Here is a 22,491-nt window from a genome sequence, read left to right as displayed (position 1 = left end):
TAGTAACTTCCTCCCAAGGACGTTATATCCATGTCCTCACGAGCGGAATTTCCTCGACAATAATCCTCCCCGTTTAATATTGTTCCTCCTTACCAACTTTTCAAAAAGCGTTTATTTACTTGTGCCGCAAGTAAAGATTTCGCCTGCTATTCACACATGTGCCTTTGACGGGCATAAAAATCTATCAAGCGATGTGAAAGTTGAAACGTCTACGGCGTAGGTTAACAATAATCCTCTAGGGTGACGTCTTTTAATCTCTACTCATTTAATCAACATTGTATGATATCACTCGTGGTACTTCTGAAGCCTTCTGAATATCGTTGATTTTACAAAAGTTAATGAAATCACATGCACAATAACTATACACTAGAGACAAGCAGATTTTACATCCTATTTGCTTTGCTGAATAATTTAAGTAGATTCTAGACTTACGGCCGAAGCTCAAAGGCGCGGCCGGACGTTGCAATTGGTGATTTTGCCACCCTTCCAGTAATTGGAGACCCGTTGTAGTGTGACATTTTGATTCCTGCCCTACGAATCGGTCTGGTAGGCGGCTGTCCCCGGAGACCAGTTTTGCTGGGATTAGGACAGAAGGAAAGCTTTACGGGAACACCGGCCAGTCTTGTCAAAAGTCGCTTACAAGTGCGCAAAGTAAATTTACTGCCGAAAGATTCCAATAATAATTGTGCAGACGTTTTATAATACGGACAGCATGACACCCAGCTTAAGCGGATATATGGTTGCTAATTATTTTGTCGGTCGCCACGCGATGATGGACAGCGGCACGCCTCTATACCTAAAGTTTCGCGCTGTGTGGGTGTGGCCTAGCCACTGGCTCGCAAATTGATATCTGGATCGTATTTTCCCGTCTTTGAATAACTTGCTCGTGAAAAAAGGCAAGAAACACAAAGGAAATGGGTATAATGACGACATCATTCTTAGTGGTATTCCTGTCAATGGATGTGCAAACTGTGCCAAAAATTAACACATGGAACGTAAAATAAACAACAAACAACGAGTTACAGACATGTGCGCACTTGTCGGGCGGCTGTCCCAAAGGACCGGGAGGCTTCAATCAAGTGTGGGAGAGTTCAATTCACGTATGGGGGCCAGCACCTATATCAAAACTAGTCTTATTTTAGACACGTAGAATAATATTTTGTGGCACTAGATTAACATATATATTACAATTCAATATTTAGATACAACTTTCTTTCAACAAAATACAATAAAGTTCAACACACACCAACAAAATGTTTGGCTTCTTCATAGGATCGTCTTCTTGTTTACGTTTGAGATGGGGTCACTGAACCCTCGCCGCCGCTGGGTGCGTAACGTGCCTAGCGTTGGCATGAATATATTAGGGCATTCAATGATGTTTATAAATGAATCTTCTAGATTATGGACTTGAATGTATATCATATATTAGTGATAGTGTCTCCACCACATGTTTGGTAACCACGCTTCAGTCGGAAAGACATCAGAAATCCATTACTTACGCTTTGTACATGGTTTGTGCGGGCAATCAAATGTTTCCTGGGACTCCGCACGCACATAACGTCAAAGTGAGGGCACATGTGATTTACATTGATTGTCTTGCGGCTGGTGTCATTATGTAACTTCAAGCCGTCATTAATACTTTGTCTATAGGAGCGCTGGCGGCAGAGGGATGAATTGCATTCAAATTCTTTCTATTTTGTGACGGCATTCCGGCGGTTCAGACCGTCCGAACTGTTTGGGCAGCGATTTCCACCTCACAACAGCACGATTTTACGCATTCCACGGGTGTTTGGGAGGTACAGTTGCCATGTAAATTGGTGGTTCGCAGACGTCCGCAGACGTCCGAACCGGCGCCCCGCGGTGCTCTGCACGCCCCCAGACGGTTCGGATCGCTTTGTTGCTATGGGAACCGCCCGTTCGGCCGTCCGGCCCGGGCGGAGCCGTACCGGCTCGAACCGTTCGAACGGCCCGCTCCAGGCCGCCGCCCGAAAGCGTTCGAACGATGCCGCCCGGGACCAGTCCGGGACGTAGTCCGGGCTAGTCCAAGCGGCCAATCTGGACCCTTTATGGCCGTCCGAACCGTTCTGCGAACTGTCGAGCGTCCGTCCCGTCCGACCGACCCGTCCGACCCCCGGACTATTGCATGGTTCGAACTGACGGTTCATGCCGGTCCGGACTAGTCCGGGACGGGCAAATTTTCACACAGGTTCAGCACTGGAAACCGAGTGCTGAATGTTCGTCAGCACTGGAAAACCAGTGCTGACGCGCTCTCAGCACTGGAGACGCCGGCTTCAGCACTGGAAACCGAGTGCTGAATGTTCGTCAGCACTGGAAACCGAGTGCTGACGCTCTCAGCACTGGAAACGCCGGCTTCGGGAACCAACAGCAGCTATGGCAGACCTCATCCTTTTGGAAGTTCAGCGGCGCCTCTTCAACAACAACAACAACAACGAGGAGGAGGAGGCAGGCTGAAGTCTCACAGCACCCCGGCCCTTTTCAGGGCCCCCCAAATCTTTAAATTTGAAGTTGTTTGCAATCCCGTTTTAATGATATCCATTCCTTATACATTTCAATTACACAAAACAACACAAATTCAGGCTTTTTTGCATCTGTATCTATCTTACGTTATATAGCCGGTATAACCGCCGTTCGGCGTAACACACCAGCTAAAAACTGCAAATTAAACTTGAAAAATCATCTTTATTAGTATAGTATATAGTACCGCTTTCAGTACTTTGTATCTATACTCTATACATACACCAAGTTACACATTAAATTGAATAGCACAACCAAAAGTTTCTTGGCACGTACTTGTAAGTTTGTAACGTTAACTTTATTTTTAATCCGAATATACGTCAAGTACCGCTCTCAGCACTAGGACACTCCAGTGCTCGAAAGACTTCGGCACTGGTTTGAAGAACGTTCCAGTGCTGAAAAGACGTCAGCACTCGTTTTCCTGTGCTGAAGATTTCTCAGCACTGGTGTTCCAGTGCTGAAGTGCCCCTGAGCACTGGAAAATCGAGTGCGGAAGGCGAAGCTTTTGTATATCAGCACTCGGTTCCAGTGCTGACGGCGGTTTCAGCACTGGGTAACCAGTGCTGAGTGACCTTTGACCTAACCCATCGCCGCCCGGGCCGCGAGTTCAGCACTGGAGCCGAGTGCTGACGAACATTCAGCACTGGAAAACGTCTTTTCAGCACTGGAAAACGAGTGCTGACGTCTTTTCAGCACTGGAAAACGAGTGCTGAGGGAGCTTCAGCACTGGAGAAAGGCCGATCAGCACTGGAAAACGAGTGCTGAACATTCTTCAGCACTGGGCGCCGAGTGCTGAGGCCGATTCGACCATTGTTTTCAGCACTCGGTTCCAGTGCGGAAGGTGAAGCTTTCGTAGACTTGCTTACTGAAATACTTCTTTCTTAATCTCTTTTTAATCTAAGTTTTCTTCTATTGAAGTCGCAAAGGTTTTACTCTTAGTTACCTGCGCACATGTGCCACTCCCACCAGCTGGTAACCTTTGACCCCGTCTAACTAGATATATTTGGGTGGCTGTTGTAGATATTTTACTGCTGCCTATTAAAATTTTATCATTTTGTTGATTATATTTAAATATATGAGTGATACACCTCGCCGTGTTTTCAAAAGAATGACAACAGACTATTACTATATTTGTGGCAAACTGTATATTTAACAAAAAAAATAGAACAGGCATAAATCCAGTACACATTGGACTGCTATAGAAGTTTTGTATAAGTTCGTATAACTTTTAAGAAGTGATCTCATTAGCGCATGGAATCATTGTATTTCTTTCGCTTTCACAGAAACCTACATTTGTATATATAAAGTCATCTATAACTTATAAAAGGATCAGATAGGATAACAAAAAGACTAAAAGACAGTCTACAACTTTTGACCGTCAACATTTATTAGTTTTAATGCTATTTCACCTTTATCCGCAGGGTAACCTATATCCGTTATGTTTTAAAAACAGGGTATCTACATGTAGGGCTATAAAATCGACGGAAGGAGGTTTCAAACTGCAATATTCTTATTTTTTATATATTGCAACTTGAAACCACCTGTTGTAGTGTTGACTTAATATCACTAAATACAGTAATTTCATAAATACAATGGATGTAGGTTAACCTGCGGATAAGGGCCATCCAGTCATAGTCATACCTTTTTAAATGTGAACATTAAATAGCTATGTACTTTATATGTTACATCGAACGACATGCAACATTGATCAGGAAAATTTTTGTTTGATTAAATGCGTATTTCCCGAGAGAAGAATTCTACCGTTTTGTGCGCAATGTTTTTATTCTACAATTCATTTGCTTAGCCAGGTTTACTCCTTGTCCTGGTCAGACACCACCCCGACCACCGTCCGTGCCTGGTCCAGGATACCGGCTATCTGTAGACTCATGGCGTGGGTCATCAGGGGACTCTCAGTCAAACCTACATTGGGAATTAGCAAAAAAACTGTCAGAACAAAGTCAATGTGAACTGCAGACGCACTCTGAATAGACACTGTCTGTCAGGAGGACGTATCATAAAATCGGTATCCCAGACTGTCCGAGTAGGTGCCTCAAGCAATTGTTAGTCAATAAATATAATGGAAATGGCTAGTTACCACTCCCTGTTAAAGCAACGGATACCCTGCTACTGAAACAGCAATGAAACCTGCTGCCTTCTGTAACAAAAGGCACTTGGTCTGGCAGCCCAGACCAAAGAGCATGAATCTTCATTCACTTCGCTGTCTGGTTTCACACTGGCGTAATTTCTGATTAAGTGCACGGCCATGAATCCTTGGTCTGAACGAACAAATAATATTGAAAAGGCCTGACATTTGGATTAACAGCTTGTGGAGTTGTTGGCATTCCAAGAGTTAAAACATCATCTGTTCCTGACCTTCCTGTAGACACCTCCTGACTTCCATGGCTTCAAACCTCATCCCTGTGCTGTTAACAAAGTTGAGAGGCTTCTCTGGAGGAGGGAGAGGGAACTGGTGGGTCCCGTCTGGAGCAATCACTTCTGTGGGGCACCAGAAGTTTGGAATCTGCAAAATGTCATTGTAAAAACATGTCATGAACTAGTGTGATAATTATTTTTCTTATTTCTGTTAAAAGGAGGTTTTGTTTTATTGTCACTGGAACATACTTAAAGCTTTATAATACAAGTCAATCTACACAGTGATCAATTTGGTTTGTATGCAACATTTTCGTCTATAACTCCAGGCTTCTACAGTCAGGCCAAACGGAAAAACATTTGGGGGTGTTTTGGCAGCCTTTTGTCGACTACAAGTATTTCTTAGTTATTATATAAATAAGCAGTATAATTCAAGAAAGGCGACATCTAAGATTGTGTCCAGACCTTAAGATAAGCCTTTGTCCCATATACATAAGCCTCATTAGCCATATTTGCAGACAAGCAGCACAGAAGTGTGGCCATCCTGTTTCCACTGTACTTCAGCACTACAGTCACTGTCTGATCATCTCCTGGAAGACAACAACATCACCTGAGTCAAGCTGGGTGGGTCGACTACTCTCTCTTGGCAGCCAGGGGCTGAATTGCAATTAGCATACAATAGACAAAATCGCAAGGGTCTGGAGCAAGCTGCCAATCGGCGCAACTCAGGTGACCTCAATACGACAGGTACTGCCCCAGGTGCGGCCATTGGACTATAGGTTTTGAACCACTCACACCTACTCTTTTCGATAAGTGTGGTGGTTTCTATAATATTGTTACAGTTGCTAGGAAGTGAACAGAGTTAAATGTCATGGCTCGAAATACCACCTGCATATGCAGTTTAGTGCAGGTAAAATTGGAGCTGTGCAGGTATTTCTGGTGCCTACCTGCACTTAACCTGCACTGGTCCATGTACAAGGGTTTTATACATATTAAATGTCTTATGATGCAGTTGCATATGGATTGTTATTAGCTGCATTGAATGTTACCACCTATAAAGGATAACAAAAAATAGCAATTGTTCCTGAACAAGTTTAGTATGATCCATACTTCCTAAATTCATAGTGGCGGAGGTAAAATTTTGCCTGGTGCAGGTAATTTTCAATGTTACCTGCACCAGTGCACGTATGCAGAAAAAAGTATTTTGAGCCCTGGATATGTAGAGTTTGGATGTGACATGTAGTTACATTACATGTACATGAGCTCTGCCACAATACAGGTATGAATGTAACAGACAGGCAACAATTCAGTCTGATTAAGTTGTCTCTAATAAAGTAAAGAAGTTGACAAGTAAAAACAATAAAAGAAGGCCCATTTTCAAAGGCTAATTGCATGTAAGTGGACTTGTTAAACATTCATGTGGTAAAGATGTATATAAGGCAACATGAAATTGTGACAAGGGCAGTGATTGACATTATTGTAACAAGAGACTATCCAAATACTTAAGTTGACAACATATAGTCAAGTTGGGTTTGGCTTCTTTTTTGGAAACAGATAAATATCCCATTTTCCCGGGATGAGGCTACAAGCTCCGGATAATGGAGTTTGCGTTACACAGACTATTATTTGAGGGTTCTGTGATTTTACGAGGAGAGCAGCTTTCTGTTTGTTTGTGAATAGAGTATCTTACCCCCATCACTAAGGTGTCCACTAGTGGTGATGTCTTGTGGTTCCTCCCCTTCGAACACCATGGCGGCAAACTGGATCGGATTTATTTAATTATTTATTTCATCTCAAGATGAGTGGGTGACCCCTACAACTTTACAAAGTTGATTTCCAAGGGGGCCCACCATACATGTAAAACAATGTGTTACATTCCATTAAGACATCAGTGGAAAACATATAGTATATCGATATCACATTTAAACCAAAGCATCAAAACAAGATCAGTGTCCATAACTCAAGTCCATAAACGTTCAAAGGTCAAAACCAAAAAGTCGAAAGGTGGAGGTCAGAGGTCAAGATACTACAAGAGGTATGTGCCTTAAGGCAGCTTTAAACTGTTTGGTAAAGATGAAATAAATAAAAAGTTGGTTTAACTATCTTATGTAATTTGGAAGAGTATTGAAGTATGTTGTGCCTCTGAATGTGGAAGGGTGCTGACCATGGCCAGCTGTGTTAGTGTCATTGAGTTTGTGAAGCAGTAATGTTTTAATGTCTAGTATACATTTGTAATTGTGGTTGTGTAACAGTTGGTTGTGTACAAAATGGGCAACCAGGTATGTCGGGACAAGCCCGTTAATACATTTGAAAACCATGACACACATGTGCTCCTTTCTGCACTGCATCAGGTAATCTCCAAATTACCAAGCAAATCCCATGATGGCATAAGATAGTACCAAACTGGCCAAGGAGTGTAGTCAGCCAAGAGGTGTACGTTTGCCATGTACCGAAACACACTCCTAAGTCTGCTTCACTCCTCTGCCAGCTTTTGATTCTAATCTTATGCTACCGTAGGATCTGCTTGCAGATTATGCATCAGGTACTGCCAGTTGAGTCTGGTGTGTAAGTCCTGGACACTGGATCGTTATTTCATATGTAGGATGACCCTGGCAGCACGATTTTGAAGGACTTGGAGTTGTCACTGCTTGGTGATGATATAATTTTACCATACAATGTCACAATACTACAGGTAGTGGTAAAATCATACATCTGTATAACATACTTGCAATAGATCCCCAGATCCCCAGGTCCCTAGATCAAGGAGGGTTGCTCCAGCCTGGGAACTAACAAGATCAGAGATTCAGTAAAGACATGATTTTATCACTCACTCACTCACTATCCATTGTTTGATTATACTGCTGCTGGGATCCCTGACAAGGGGTAGGCAGCAGTCAGCTTAGTAAGTCTTCACACCGCGCTTCCATGCTGCTCTAGATCTGTCCAGGGAGTTCACCCTAGTTAGACCGAACACCTTGATGTCCCTCCTAAGTCCTAACACACTCCATCCAAGTTTTTATCGGTCTACGACGACCCCTGTTGCCTGACAATTTCAATTTGGTGAAGGTGTTGATGCAGTCACTTGATCTTTCTACATGTCCAAACCACCCGAGACGACGAGACCGCAACACTGAGGTGATATCCGGGATGCCAAATTTATTAAGTGGGCTAGATGACGGACTCAAAACATAACTGTGGGGATTGGAAGCAAAAAGAAAACTTGATAGACAAATGGATGGGTGCTTGGCATTAGTTAATACAATACTACAAAAATAATTGTTGGAGGAGTTTTTAAAAAAATTGGCATTTGCTCCCCATTGAATCAGGTAAGCTGCTACAGAAACCAGTAACTGACAGAAGTAGATCAGTAGTAGCAGATCAGTTGTTGAATCAGTAACTAGTAGTAGTGGATCAGCACTCAATCAGTTTTGAATCAGGTACACTAGCATAAAAATTAGTAACTGTCAGTAGTCTGTGGTTGAATCAGGGACACTAATGTAAACATCAGTAACTGTCAGAAGTCAGTTGTTGAATCAAGAACACTATTATAAAAATCAGTAACTGACAGTAGTTATTAGTTGAATCAGGGACACTATTATAAAAATCAGTATCTGACAGTAGTTATTAGTTGAATCAGGGACACTAGTATAAAAATCAGTAACTGACAGTAGTTATTAGTTGAATCAGGGTCACTAGTATAAAAATCAGTAACTGACATACAGTAGTTTGAGTAGTTGATAATGACTGAGGGAGACTGCTATAAATAAAACAGTGAGCAGCATTGTAAAAACTAAACTAACCTTTCTCTTAACCTCGGCACATCACCAACTTTAAATCCAAAACATGCCGTCACAACTTTTACTTCCCCGACTGCCCCTGAGTCGATGATGTCACGGATCTTTTTGTACGCTGGGAAGTAGCGACTCCAGACAGCCTGTAACAAAAGTTACTATGTCATATTGCAGGGCTCGAAATACTGGGTGCATGTGCACCCAGGTGCACCAAAAATTGGAGCTATGCACCCAATTAATTTTTGTGGGTGCACAGGGTGCACCCAAATATTTTCTTAGGTTTCTGTATGTAAAGATACCAAGAATATGATGTATACTAAGTATACATCATATTCTTGACATCTAAGTGTTAGAAAAATAACAAAAATGTCTGATCATGGTACTTGTTTAAGAATTTGATAGCTTGTAACTAGGTTTTGCTATTAGGTTATTACTTAAATTCAAGTGGTGCACCCCAAAAAGTTTTGGTGCACCCAATTTTTTAAGCTGTGTGCACCAGTGCACCTAATCCCAAAAATGAATTTCGAGCCCTGTATTGGATTAGGTTCATTTTCAAAGTTGTTAATGTTATGCTGCATAATGTTGATTATACTACTAAAACATATGACTTAAGGTAACAGTTAAAACAGTTTGCATTACATGCTCTTAGCTACCAAACATTTCTCAACACCGGGGAACTCAAAGTTATGTCACGCCTTCAAGGGTCTATAATCTCCAAGCAGATCCACGGTGGCATAATAAAGTATCAAACTACGGTGCCCGTTTGACTCCCTTTGGCCCGCTATACTCCTTCCAGCTGAGCTTTGATACTATCTTATGGCACCGTAGGATCTGCTTGGAGATTACAAATGTTAACATGTATCTACCACCTGAATATCATGACCATAGCTTGTCCAGAACACGAAATAGTGAAACTTGAAGTTCCACTGCATTACCCGAAAAAGCCAATAGGGGGCCCATAATCTAATCATTTCCAGTTTCTGTCACGACCAACACACAAAATGTTAAAACCAATCCAGCGAGCCATTCTTGAGTTCTTGGAGACAAACATACACACAAACAAAGCTAAAAAATTCCTTCGACTCAAGTGACTAAGACTAACTTAGGAGAGCCTTATTACCTCCATAATGAAGAGGTTCTTCTCCTTGGCGAGGCCGATCATCTGCCTCGCCTCTCGGGAGTTGACAGACATCGGCTTCTCACACAGGACAGGCTTCCCTGCCTGGAGCATCATGGTAGTCACTGGGGCATGCTGGGAGTGGATGTTGCCGATATACACCACATCTGGATTGCATGGAACAAATCATTTTTAATATGTAACACCTTAAAAAAGAAAATTATTTGTAAGTGACAACTCACAAGGGCAGCTGAGAATTCAAGCTGGAAAGGGGCAGCCATCCACCACTTTTCACGTCACAATGGTTTGAAAAATTTTCTTTTTCCCTTTTTACAGATGCAGGGCTCGAAATTCATTTTTGTGATTAGGTGCACTGGAACACCCAGCTTAAAAAATTGGGTGCACCGAAAAATTTTTGGGTGCAGCACCACTTAAATTCAAATAATAACCTAATAATAGAACTTAGTTACAATTATCAAATTCTTAAACACATAAAAATGACAGGCATTCTTATTATCTTTCTAACACTTAGATGTCAAGAATATGATGATTTGATGTATACTACTATTACTAGTATACTTTGATATCTTTACATACATAAATGCAAGAAAATATTTGGGTGCACCCTGTGCACCCACAGAAAATAATTGAGTGCACAGCTCCAATTCTGGGTGCACCTGGGTGCACATGCACCCAGTATTTCGAGCCCTGCAGATGGGATGACAAATGTCTTCAATGAAAATAAAACATAGAGTCTACCATCTACGTAATGGAGATCTGTAGAATTGTGTAGCTGATCATGACCTAATGAAAATGTATATAATAATACTTTTGTCAATTATCTTACCAATGTCCTCCTGTGCTGCCAGCTCTGCATATGATCCGTAGGCTCTCGGGATGTCGTGAGTTTTGGCAAACTTCTGGGCACTTTCCAGGCTTCTGGCTGCCACTGCCACAACCTTTGTAACATTAGAAGAATAGAAAACAAACTAATGTGACATAACACAACATTGCAAACAAAATTGCCAAAAAAAAATTCCCTATATACGCATAGACACTTTGTTTATCGTACATATTGTCGGAATAAATGAGGTACGTTAAGCACACCGAGAAGGCATATTGCTCATAAGATAGCAAAGAATACAAGAACAAGACGAGATTTCTTAGCGAACCTGAAATTAGTTTTGTAATCTTACCTAAAAGTTTTGCATTGTATTCAGCCATAGGATTAATTCAATTAGAGGGAGCTTGGGGAGTTTAGTAGAACATTGGATGCTTTAGAGGCATGTGGAGCAACTGGGTACTTACTAGTAATCATATAATGTGAAGTAGTATGCAGTTATCACTTCCTAAAATTGATATCTAATACTTTTGCCCTCCATGAAGACTAGCTACTGACTAATGTAACGTTATCATATAGCTAATGAAGTACACAAGTTCAGAGTTAAAACATGAAAATATTTAGACAAGTAACTCACTTGGTGTTCATCCTTCGGCAGAGTGTCCAGGGCCACCTTAAAGTCGTTGCAGATTTTTCCGGCGCTCACAAACCCCCAACGTGTCGGTGCCATCATACGTGCAGCTACTTGCGTAACTCTGTACATGTGTCTTTCTGTAGTTTGGGTACAATTTTGGACCGTAATATCATCATATCGTGACTGTGATCTCTATAAATAGTCTCCTAGACGCCTGATTTTAACAGTAAACGCAGTTAACAGATACAGACGCGTTGTGTTGTGTTCAATTTGTTTTGTTGTCGCGTCTGTGCCCGAACATGCAGGTCGCCCCTTAGCTCCAAAAGGAACGGTATATCTAATACATGTATACCGTTCCTTTTGGAGCTAGTCGCCCCTTGACAACTCTATTATTTTGAGCTCAAACTTGAGTTATTTTAAGAACCACATAGGCAAAACATTGGCTGTTAGTCACTGATGATAAATATGCAAAACCTCTACTAAAATCCTCTTTCTTAAGCCTTGCTTCTTCTTATAAGTAACCAAAGTTTAAGTCTTACCCTTTCAAACGTGTGTCACCGCCACCAGCTGGTAACCTTTGACCCCAAATAACCGGTCGCTTTGGGTGGCTATTGTAAATATTCTACTGCCTAAATTTTATCAGTTTTGTTGATTTTATCCTAATAAAGAACACATTTTCATCCCTGTATGCTCAAAAGAATGATAACAAAATGCTAGTGTGTATCTGTGGCAAAATCGATATTTAGCGGGAACCAAAGACCAAACAGGCATAAATCCAATAACATCCATTGGCATAATACCGGTCGGTTTACTGCAATTTCTCAAGCAATGCTAATTTAGCAAATGATCAACGCATCATTTTCTCCAGTTACATGTTGCTGTTACAGCTTACCTTTGCCACTTCTTCTGTGTAAATTATTTGTCTCTCTGGTCCTGCTAAAAACATAATATCGTAATTGGAACACATCGCGGAATTGCACGGAGAACGGGCGCGTGGTTGGAAGGGGGTGCACTACACTCCTATACCGGTCGAACGAAACACGGCACAATTAACTGCCGCTATGTACCTTTATACATCCTCTGTTGTTCCTTTCTTTCCTGTTAGTAGTTGCACAAAACAAAAATCTGCATGAGCATTCAAAAAGTCATGAGAAAATGGGCGTATACTGACAAGAATTTTCATTTAATTTTGGTCCGTCACAACCGCTATGACGTAAAACTTTACTGCTGGCCGTAGCATTAAAAATGGCGGGAAAATGGCGGCGTACGTTCAATTTGACCCATTCAGTCGTAGATCCGGGCGATAATGCAACGGTTCCTCACACTTTTACACGAGTTGTAGGTCACCAAAATAAATTCAAGATTGCTGTTGAATCATGCTCGTCTTGTGCCGTGAGCACATGTGATTATTATCTACAAATCTTGCGATGAACGTGACAGTGTGTTTGTCCCACGACGAGCTTGCCTGCCCCGAAAATGACCTGAAAACTTTTGGCCTTGTTGTCTTCGAATGTATTGTTATTGATGCTTTGTAAATTATGCATTGGACACCTAGATGTCTGAAGTGTGCATACCTCAGAAATAACTATTGTTGCATGTGTAGATCTCTTTAAGTTCCACTATTTTTAATCGACCGGTATAAGGCTTATGACCGGTATTATGCCAATGCATGTTACATACTGGACTGCTATAAAAGTTCTATCGAAGTTCGCATGAAAAAGTTTTCAAAGAAGTGATCTCCCGCGTAGAATCACGATATTTTTTTTTTTTTTTGCTTATATATAACTTATATATCAAGTCATTTATTATTGATAAATGGATCAGATAGGATAACAAAAAAAAATATGAAAAGACAGTCGACAATACATTTATTGCATCTTTTGACAACAATTTTTTATTAGCGGCCACAGTCGTTAATTTTATAAATGATTTGACATTAAGTGGGTTATCTACACGTGCTTCATATATTACATCGACCGACCTGTAACGTCAGGAAACAGTTCGTTTAATTGACGCACATTTTGAGGAGAGAAGGATTCCACACTTTGTTTTAATATCGTCTTCCGGGAGGGACGTAAAACGGGGGTCCCGTGCTCGAGGAGGTGCCTCGGCCACGTTAATCAGCCTCATTACTCAACACATTGGGTACCTGCCTATGGCACTGGCTGCAAATACACCCGATATTATTATTATTATCATTATTATTCTACATGTAAGTTATGTATTCATTAGCCTTGACCCTTGTGGTTCATTCCTTGTCCTGGTCATACACCACCCCAACTACCTTCCGTGCCTGGTCCAGGATACCGGTTATCTGTAGACTCATGGCATGGCTCATCAGGGGACTCTCAATCAAACCTGCAGCATTATGAATTACAACAAACTGTCAAAATGTGAAAGAAAAAAGTAAAATGGGTTCTCTCCTCATCATCGACGTGATCAAACATGTTCGCACATGTTTACACACGACGGGGTTATACCGCCCCTTACGGGGTGACATACCCTTTCGTATGGCTAATTACAAGACGGGGATGCGCCAGGTCTCCCGTCCGGGTGAATGATGTAATTCACCATGTGGCTGATACGAGACAGAGGTTCGCCAGGCCTCCATCCGGGTGATTTGAAGTGAATCACCAACTCCCGACAGAAGGATTTGCACCAACGCACACCGCACCATCGCACGTGTGGGGGTTCTTTAACGTGCATGGGGTATGGCTCTCCCCATACACGGGACCTCCATTTAACGTCCTATCCGAGGGACGACTCATTTTTCACTTGAGTAAAGTGAGGAAAGTCGTGTAAAGTGCCTTTCCCAAGGGCACAAGACCGGCAACACGGCAGGCGGATTCGAACCGGCGACCTCTCGGTCACGGGCCGAATACACTACCACTGTGCTACGCGGCCCCTACATCCGAGAGTATTATTTATTTTCTTCTTTTCCTAATCAATAATTGTGCATTTCATGCTACTTCTGTCTATTTGGGACCATTCTGAGCAGTTTTTCGGAGAAGGAAAAGTACAATATAAAGGACGACAAAAAACAATATAAAACGTACCGAAAATAATTCAACAGCATGCCTTGTACATATTTAATGGCTTAAACCGATTTTTTTTCACTTCCACAAATAACAGTCTAGCCCGACCGGGCCACGGAAATGTGACCCAAGCATAAGGGTTAATTCAGCATATATCTGTTCCTGACCTTCCTGTAGACACCTCCTGACTTCCATGGCTTCAAACCTCATCCCCGTGCTGTTTTCAAAGTTTAGAGTCTTCCCTGGAGGAGGGAGGGGGAACTCGTGGGTCCCGTCTGGAGCGATCACTTCTGTGGGACACCAGAAGAACGGAATCTGAAAAACATCAATGATGTAGAAACGTTACTCATCATATGTACATTTCTTCCATCAATTAGATAAACAGTACATTTTAAGCTAAATCTGCGCTTACATTTATAACTGTCACAAGAAATAGAATGTTGACCCTGTACCTGCTAGTATACATTACACTTTGTAGACGTTTTGTGGGGCATATTGCTACACTTCAGGAGAAGCTAAAAGATCGCCAGGTTGGTATTTTAATTTCATTTCAGCTGTACAATCATGCTTAGCTATAGACTCAAAGTGTAAACATTGTACGTTTCATTATTCCCACTGCATGTAGCAAAGTATTTAAAGCACATGTCTGGATGTCATTGCACACACCTTGACAGAGCCCTCAGTCCCGTAGACATACGCCTCGTTAGCAAAGTTTGCAGCTGTACTACAGACCAGAGTTGCCATCCTGTTGTGGCTGTACTTCAGAACAATGGTGACAGTCTCGTCAACTCCTGGGCAAAACATTTTAAGTAGCTAAATCATATCACATGCCAGATAACGCTATATCAAAATTATCCACGGGGTAACCTATATCCGTTGTTCTAAAAAAAACTGGGTATTTTGTGGTTTGAAATTGCATTATTTTCAAAATATCAGTTCACTTTGAAATCACCGTCCGTCAACTTGATGTCCCTAAATAAACTTTAGAACTTTAGCTGGATTCACTGAACAATACCATATTTTTTAAAGAAAACGGATATAGGTTACCCCGCGAATAAAGATGAACAGGCGTTATACATGTAGTAGTACTACGTCAAATCAGAATGTCGCGACATCCACAAGAATAAACATACGTGAATAAGTAAATGAGCATAATCTAGCATCATCAACTTGATTTTGTATGAATGGTTAAGATTTACAAGAAACGTTAGATCTAGAAGATTGTCAGGAGGCGCGAGACTGAAGTGTACTCTTGAACTTCTTTAATCCATGAAATCCTACTAAATCCAGTACTAGTGACTCAGGCTGGACCTTCCCCTGGCCCTCACAACCCTCGAGTGAAGCTCTGGTCTCTATCTCCAGTCTATCTAGGTCACTAGCGGGCCAAACTAAGTCTTTATCAGTGACCCCGTCCCATCTCATCACAAAGATGCTTTTGAAAATACAGCAGCTCACCCCCATCCGTGAGATTTCCACTAACAGTGATGTCCTCTGGTTCCTCTCCTCCAAACACCATGGTGGCGAACTGGATCGGGTAAATCCCAAGAAGAAGCAGTCCTCCTCCTGCTATGGATCTAATTTAAGAAGATCAAAGATGACGGTGTCTTAAATCAGGTTTAAAGCATACTAAAAATTCATGGATTTACTCAAACATTTGTGTGCAAATCGTTGAGGGATATATTTATTTGTGTATTTATCAAATTCTCCAAGTGTGATAAGGTATGGCAGATCAGGTGTCCATTATCATAGAGAGAGAGCTGACGCCTTTTCAAAGCAGCCATACCGGAATTTACAACGGACATCATCATAATCATTTACGTTCATGATTCAGGTTAGACATCCCGGTATACATTATTTACCGAGTAAACTTTATCATGTTCATGTTTGTTTTTTTCGTTTTTATAGTTTCATGTACTAATATTTGATTATTCTGCCAACTTATTCCAATGACGCTGAAAAAGGGGCATGGATGAGAGAGAGAGAGAGAGAGAGAGAGAGAGAGAGAGAAAGAGAGAGAGAGAGAGAAGTCTCCGTTGCAGAGTTCTTTTCTTTGGATCCGCCTTTGCTCTGCCATGCCATGATCTGTCTGGCTTCGCTTAATCTTAGCTGCTTGGACAATGTGCATCTCCAGGACATTTGCAGTGTCTTCTACGTACAGACGTGTCAATATCAAGAACTAGATGATACCAACTGACCTTTCCTGCTTATACCCCGCAGTAGGCAGATTCTTCCCAAAACAGACGCTGACCAGCACCACCTCTCCAACAAGCCCAGAGTCGATGGTCTCACGGACTTTCTTGTACGCCGGGAAGAACCGACTCTTTATAGCCTTAATCAAACAAAAAGAAAGAAAAAAAACTGACCTTTCTAGTCCGGCTTTAGGCACAACCTTCCCAAAACACGCGGTGACCATTTTGACCACCCCAACAACACCCGATCCGATCATCTCACGGACTTTTCTGTACGATGGGAAGTGTCGGCTCCAGATAGCCTTGGTCAAGACACAAACGAAAGCTATGTTTTAAAATCAGATGATGTTAAGGATGTCGTGTTATCAGGTTAGATGATTGATTGGTTGGCTGCATTTACTTGGTGTAAGCGTTTTCTTGAGCACACCATCAAACAAATTTCAATAACAGAATTAACGGTTATCTTAAATTCGTTAACTGACATATGGCGTTATATATAGATGGTTTGAAAACCTATTTTACGTAGCACGTAAGGCAAAGCGTTGAATTAACTATGGGCAAATTAGCATCATTTGCATAATTGGAACCTGTTAATCTTTCACCAGCCGCAAACTACAAATGTTACATGAATTTGATTTTGATTCCTAGTATGGACATAGCTATAAATAAATATTTCATTTTTTTTCTAATTAGGGCTTAATTTGCATATCCCACCTCCATAAAGAAGAGGTTCTTCTCCTTAGCGAGGCCGATCATCTGCCTCGCCTCTCGGGAGTTGACAGACATCGGCTTCTCACACAGGACAGGCTTCCCTGCCTGGAGCATCATGGTAGTCACTGGGGCATGCTGGGGGTGGATGGCGCCGATGTACACCACGTCTGGGGTAAAAAAAAGACCGACAGTTACAAATCTGAAGTGTGTTTACTATCCCCGTATTGAAAGGCATTGTGTGTGTGTGTGTGTGTGTGTGTGTGTGTGTGTGTGTGTGTGTGTGTGTGTGTGTGTGTGTGTGTGTGTGTGTGTGTGTGTGTGTGTGCGCGCGAGTGTGCGTGGATATGTGTGTGTGAGTGTGTGTGTTTCCGGATATTTGTGGTCAGCATAATTTGAGAACCTCTGGATGGATTGTATACTTGGTAAGTGGATAGGTGTTGGAAAGACAAAGATCAAGCTTAACTTTGGTCCCTCAGATCTAGTGTTTGACCTTGGTACTGCAGCACAACTTTTTTTTTGTATCCTTTGTCATATGGTCTTGATTCTATGGTCCTCAAAGTCTGAACTCCGGTTACACCATTTTCCGCCACGCATTCTATTATTCTCGTTCTTCTTCTTGTTCTTGTTTTGATACTGGGTAACACCCCTTAGTTTTGGGGCAATCCACCCAGGGCGCGGTACTGCTGTTTTAACGGCCGTTCCTCAGGTGTTGTAACACCTCTTCCTTGAACTTAACGGTATCAGTTTGAAGGGTGGTTACATATGGTAGATTATTCCAGTCGATAGTGGTTCTTGGGAAGTATGAGTATTTGAGACAATCTTTATAAGTCTTGATGAGTTTGTATGAGTTTGGGTGACTGTCGAGATTGCCTTGGGTTCAGCTGAAAGTAGAAATCAACTGGCAGGGCTAGGAGACCTTGTCTAGATTTCTGGAGAATTGTAAGTCTGTTGGCTGCTCTTCTATTTTTGAGTGTATCCCATCCCAAGTCCGAGAATAGTTTGCCTGTGTGTGTACGAGGCAAACACACGGACCGAAAACAATACCTTCGCTTTTACGTAGGTAACAAAACTGGTTTAACAGGTTTACTTGTTATCAAATAAGAACAAGTAGCTGTCAACATTGGACAGAGATAAATGCTTGATAAGTTGTCTTCAACGGATGCAAAACGATACACTGTTTTCATATGGAATTCGTCTTATTAGCTTAGCATTAAAGCTTAAACATGCCATAAGACTGGTGTGCCAGAATGTAGAATTAAAGTTAGAGTGGCAGAAATACCTTTCTGTACTTTCGCTTTATTATATCTGCAAAATTAATTGAATTGTCTGACCGATGTCTTCCTGCGCTGCTAGTTCTGCATATGAACCATACGCAGCTGGGATGTTGTGAGTTTGAGCAAATTTCTGGGCAGTTTCGAGGCTTCTGGACGCCACGGCGACAACCTAAAAAAAACATATAGGCAAAATATAAATATCATATATATATATATATATGAATATCATGAATTATATATTTGGAGGGATTATGAGTTTAAACATATGGATATATTAGTTAGAAATGTAGATAACGTTTAAATTAGTTTCATAGCCTTTTGAAGGCTGTAGGGTCAGTGGGTTGGGTTGTTATGTTACCTTCACAGAAGGGAACATATTGTTTTTGCTTTGTTTCTTCTTCTTCTTCTCCGCACAAATAAGGTCAACGACCTGGACCAGATGGCTGTCACTATGGTAACCGGTAAAGTAGCAGGCATCATGTGGTGTTCAGTTACATCATGTAGCAAATGTCAGATCTAGAGAGGCTCGGGTCACTACATTTAGAAATGTGTTCAAATAAGAATGAACAAAACAGTTGCCAGTGTTGGACAACAACATGTGAAGGGAACATTCTGTATTTGCTTGCAAATATTACCTTTCTAGTTATCCACTGTGTCTATTGCATGGTATTGGGAGGCAGAGCCCATCCCTCTTCTCCCACCCCATTTTACCTCACCATCTGAAGTCAGGTTCCCATTTGTACACCTGTGTGAAGTGAGCAACGTCGTGTGCAGAGCATGCCTTTCGCAAGTTTCCAAGATCGGTAGCAATGCATGGCAGTATTTTTAAACCATGACCTATGGGGTCCGAACCAACTGCAATTTGTCCAACACGGATAGACGGTTACCAGTAGTAAAAAAGCAAAAAGCCGAAAATGAACCAAGTAACGCTCACCTGATGTTCCTCTCTAGGCAGTGTGTCTAGAGCCACCTTAAAGTCGTTACAGATCCTCCCCGTGCTCACAAACCCCCAGCGCGTTGGTGCCATGTTGGGTGGACCTATCACACTGGAGTCACTCTGTAATAAATCATTGTTTGGGACGCAATGTAAACACAACAAGCTGCTGAAAACACGCAGAAGATACATCTTATAATAATCTTATTTTACAACAATCGTACAGGATGAAAACATGAGAATTTCTATTACTGATTATCACTTGTAAGAAACTATTCTGCTTTGTTATAGTATATGTGTCCAGAAACGCAGTAGGAAAACACATAACGGAACCTTCAAAGTATGACCCCTTTCTCGGGAAGAAATTACATAATCCACTAGCTCCAAAATTCACTACCTGGACACTTTCAGCCCTAATATTAGATATCAAAGACTATAAGAAATCCAGAAGAAACACTGACGTCTTGAATTTGACATCTCATATATGAGAACTTTCACCGCATTATTAATTTCAAAAGATTTTTTACCCGTGAATGTATCCTGAGCTGTTACTCGTGACACTATCACCACCACGGTCACTCAAATTTGACCCGGTCCCTTTTTTGTGGACTTTGAACCTTGTTAATCATTCTTAATGCTAATTAAGGTCACATGACGCAACCGGGGCCCAGCCGGGCTATTAGCGGAAAGAAAAAGTATTTGAATATAATTGCACAAATTATGTTTTTGAATGATCTTGGTAAGTTTTTTTGTTTTTCTGTTGTCTTTTATATCATGCTTTCGTTCCCCAAAACTAAACCGGTCGGGCCCCAGTTCGAAAATGTGACCCTAATATCAACAGGAGTACGGTGTTTATGACGAAAGGCACTTGATTTTCTCTTTCCAATGAACAGTGCAGATGGCCTTTGCATTACCACGTTAAGTACTTTATTTTGATAGATGAAAAATAATTGGTTAAGCCAGGTTAAGTATGTTAATTCTTAAGGGAATGTACTAGATAATGGAAAGCTATTTTGTGGTAGTTATCCTAGCTGTAGTTAATAATGGAAAGCTACATTGTGGTAGTTATCCTAGCTGTAGTTAATAATTACATGTATCGTCCAACCAAAGACTGTGAACAAAACATGGGAGAAAAGAGCATTTTTAATGTTATCTTAGAGACAAACTTACTTCGTCAGCGCACACTAAATAGAATTTCAAGCTGATGTACAAAGCACATTAGTATGGCAAGTCATAGGCACAGCTTCACCGGTTATAACTGCACAGTTTCCTCTGTAATAACGTTCACGCTACCATAGTCGCCTCCGGCCAGCGGTCTAGGACATATTAAATTTATGTACTAAGAGAAGAGCGTTTACAATATATACAACAAAACACATACGTACAACAGAGCAGTTGTCTTTCAACCCGCTTGTATGCTATTTGTTTTTGGTGCCTTCTAGTTGAAGGCTATACAATGTATATACATGTGTGCGTTATGGTTAACAATGTAATACTAGTACATTAATATTTGTTCCCCTTAGACTTTGACCATTTCAACTAATAACTTACTTTTGAAACAGGGATATATTACACATGATTTGATCATCAGCTATTTAGTTTTGTTAAATGTGAGCTGAAAGAAAATACCACTATTCCCCGACGCTGTAACGTTATATAGCAGCTTCCCATGCCCTTATGGCCTCAACTGGCTTCAGAATAATCTCCATGCGGTGCCATAAGATAGTATCAAAGCTGGCCAGGGAGTATAGCCGGCTAAGGGAGTGAAATGGGCACCTACGGTAAGTTTGGTACTATACATTACGCACCGTGGATCTGGTTCGAGATTAGCTTCAGATACCATCTCGTAACCATTCACCATTCTAGTTCATGGGAGCTTTTTCTTCCAACGCGTTCGACTTTAAGATAAACTCAATGTCTGTCACATCGCCTTCCTGTGGTGCCAGTATCGGATCGTCCGGGATCTTCTCGGGGAGGAATTCGCCGGAAACCTCGTTCCCTGGCTGGGGTTCGCCGGGGAACTCGTACCCAGGCTTCATACCGTCCTTGTCCGTGGTGCTGATTGTGATATCCGGAGGCAGACATACTTTAGTTGCGACTGTGACCACGTTGACGCTCCCCTCACTGTAAGGGGGTGGTGGGTCCTGCCCCCTTCCGACCAACCAAGGGGGGAGGAACATTCCATTCTTGATCTTTTGGTGGTAGACTATAAACACGATGCCACACTGAAAAGGAAATTAGAAGATTATTTTTTATCCTAGCAGTCTTCAAGTTTTGTTTTGGTCTTTTTCTTTTGCACTGCCTAGCCTCGTTGCAGAGATTAACGGCAGCTTTGTTTTGTTTTGTCCAAACTTACAACTTGTTATTTTATGCAATTGTTGAATTCATGAAGTTAAATTATTTTCATTGCATTGTATCCAGTCTTTTCTGTATTGGTATATTGGGCTTCAATTGTACTAATAAAAGTATTTTAGTTTAACAATGATTGTTTTTTTCTTCTAAATCTAAAATGAGCCCCTTTTTTCTAAGTTGCAGGTGAAAACTCTTCATATCAGAAGCTTTTACTTCACAATTCTTTGTTGTTTTTATTTTTCAAAGCACAAGTAGGCACCTGGTGTAGTATATTATAATGGACTCACCGCAAAGACGAACGCCACAATGCCGATGATCAACATCGTCTTCTCCACGAACGGCATAGTTGGTTTCCCACAGGGCTGTGAAGGGCACATAGAAAATATTAGACAAAGATACAGTTCAGTAAATGACAAAAATACCTTAACATACCCTAGATATTGTCACTTGTAATGAAATCTACCGTAGAGAATTTTGGGTACACTGGCGACTTTATGGTACAGTGTAGGGCTGGGTACCGGTACAGTGTACCGGTACAAAAACGGTTTTTCTCATTGGACCGGTCCAGAAAAACCGGACCTGAAAAAATTAGGTGGACCGGATGTTGGACCGATTGGAAAATGTACAGACTATGTGATCACGCATTCACACGTTTTCGGGGTTACCGGTCTGGGCAAATAACAAGAGCGAATCAGAGTAGACTCTATA

At 41.5% G+C, this 22,491-nt stretch overlaps 2 protein-coding genes across 10 annotated transcripts in view; both read right to left on the bottom strand.

Annotated features, from left to right (window-relative positions):
• Positions 1-20,216, bottom strand: part of LOC118407083 — a 40,483-nt gene extending 20,267 nt beyond the window's left edge. The window contains exons 1-18 of the mRNA XM_035807501.1: positions 19,959-20,216; positions 19,432-19,554; positions 18,555-18,666; positions 17,227-17,390; positions 16,519-16,814; positions 15,779-15,897; positions 14,990-15,114; positions 14,491-14,638; positions 13,573-13,646; positions 12,181-12,244; positions 11,292-11,425; positions 10,661-10,772; positions 9,817-9,980; positions 8,706-8,839; positions 7,631-7,691; positions 6,596-6,665; positions 5,371-5,495; positions 4,909-5,056 (exon numbers count right to left, since the gene is read on the bottom strand). Coding sequence (XP_035663394.1) covers positions 4,909-5,056; positions 5,371-5,495; positions 6,596-6,665; positions 7,631-7,691; positions 8,706-8,839; positions 9,817-9,980; positions 10,661-10,772; positions 11,292-11,425; positions 12,181-12,244; positions 13,573-13,646; positions 14,491-14,638; positions 14,990-15,114; positions 15,779-15,897; positions 16,519-16,814; positions 17,227-17,390; positions 18,555-18,666; positions 19,432-19,524 — 2,143 coding nt within the window. The 5' untranslated portion in view covers positions 19,525-19,554; positions 19,959-20,216. The remainder of the gene's footprint in view (positions 1-4,908; positions 5,057-5,370; positions 5,496-6,595; positions 6,666-7,630; positions 7,692-8,705; positions 8,840-9,816; positions 9,981-10,660; positions 10,773-11,291; positions 11,426-12,180; positions 12,245-13,572; positions 13,647-14,490; positions 14,639-14,989; positions 15,115-15,778; positions 15,898-16,518; positions 16,815-17,226; positions 17,391-18,554; positions 18,667-19,431; positions 19,555-19,958) is intronic.
• A 125-nt stretch (positions 20,217-20,341) lies between these two features.
• The window catches only part of LOC118407220 (protein HGH1 homolog), a 27,006-nt gene continuing 24,856 nt past the window's right edge, over positions 20,342-22,491 (bottom strand). For 7 of the 9 annotated variants that reach the window (XM_035807661.1, XM_035807654.1, XM_035807657.1 and 4 more), the window contains 2 exons: positions 22,071-22,145; positions 20,342-21,656 (listed from right to left, as the gene is read on the bottom strand). In XM_035807661.1, coding sequence (XP_035663554.1) covers positions 21,294-21,656; positions 22,071-22,145 — 438 coding nt within the window. In that variant the 3' untranslated portion in view covers positions 20,342-21,293. The remainder of the gene's footprint in view (positions 21,657-22,070; positions 22,146-22,491) is intronic. The other 2 variants (XM_035807655.1, XM_035807656.1) reach the window with 2 other exon arrangements.

The sequence above is a fragment of the Branchiostoma floridae genome, chromosome 19 (genome assembly GCF_000003815.2).
Source record: "Branchiostoma floridae strain S238N-H82 chromosome 19, Bfl_VNyyK, whole genome shotgun sequence".
NCBI lineage: Eukaryota > Metazoa > Chordata > Leptocardii > Amphioxiformes > Branchiostomatidae > Branchiostoma > Branchiostoma floridae.
Note: the sequence above shows the minus strand (reverse complement) of the source record. Positions and strands in the feature narration are given on the sequence as shown.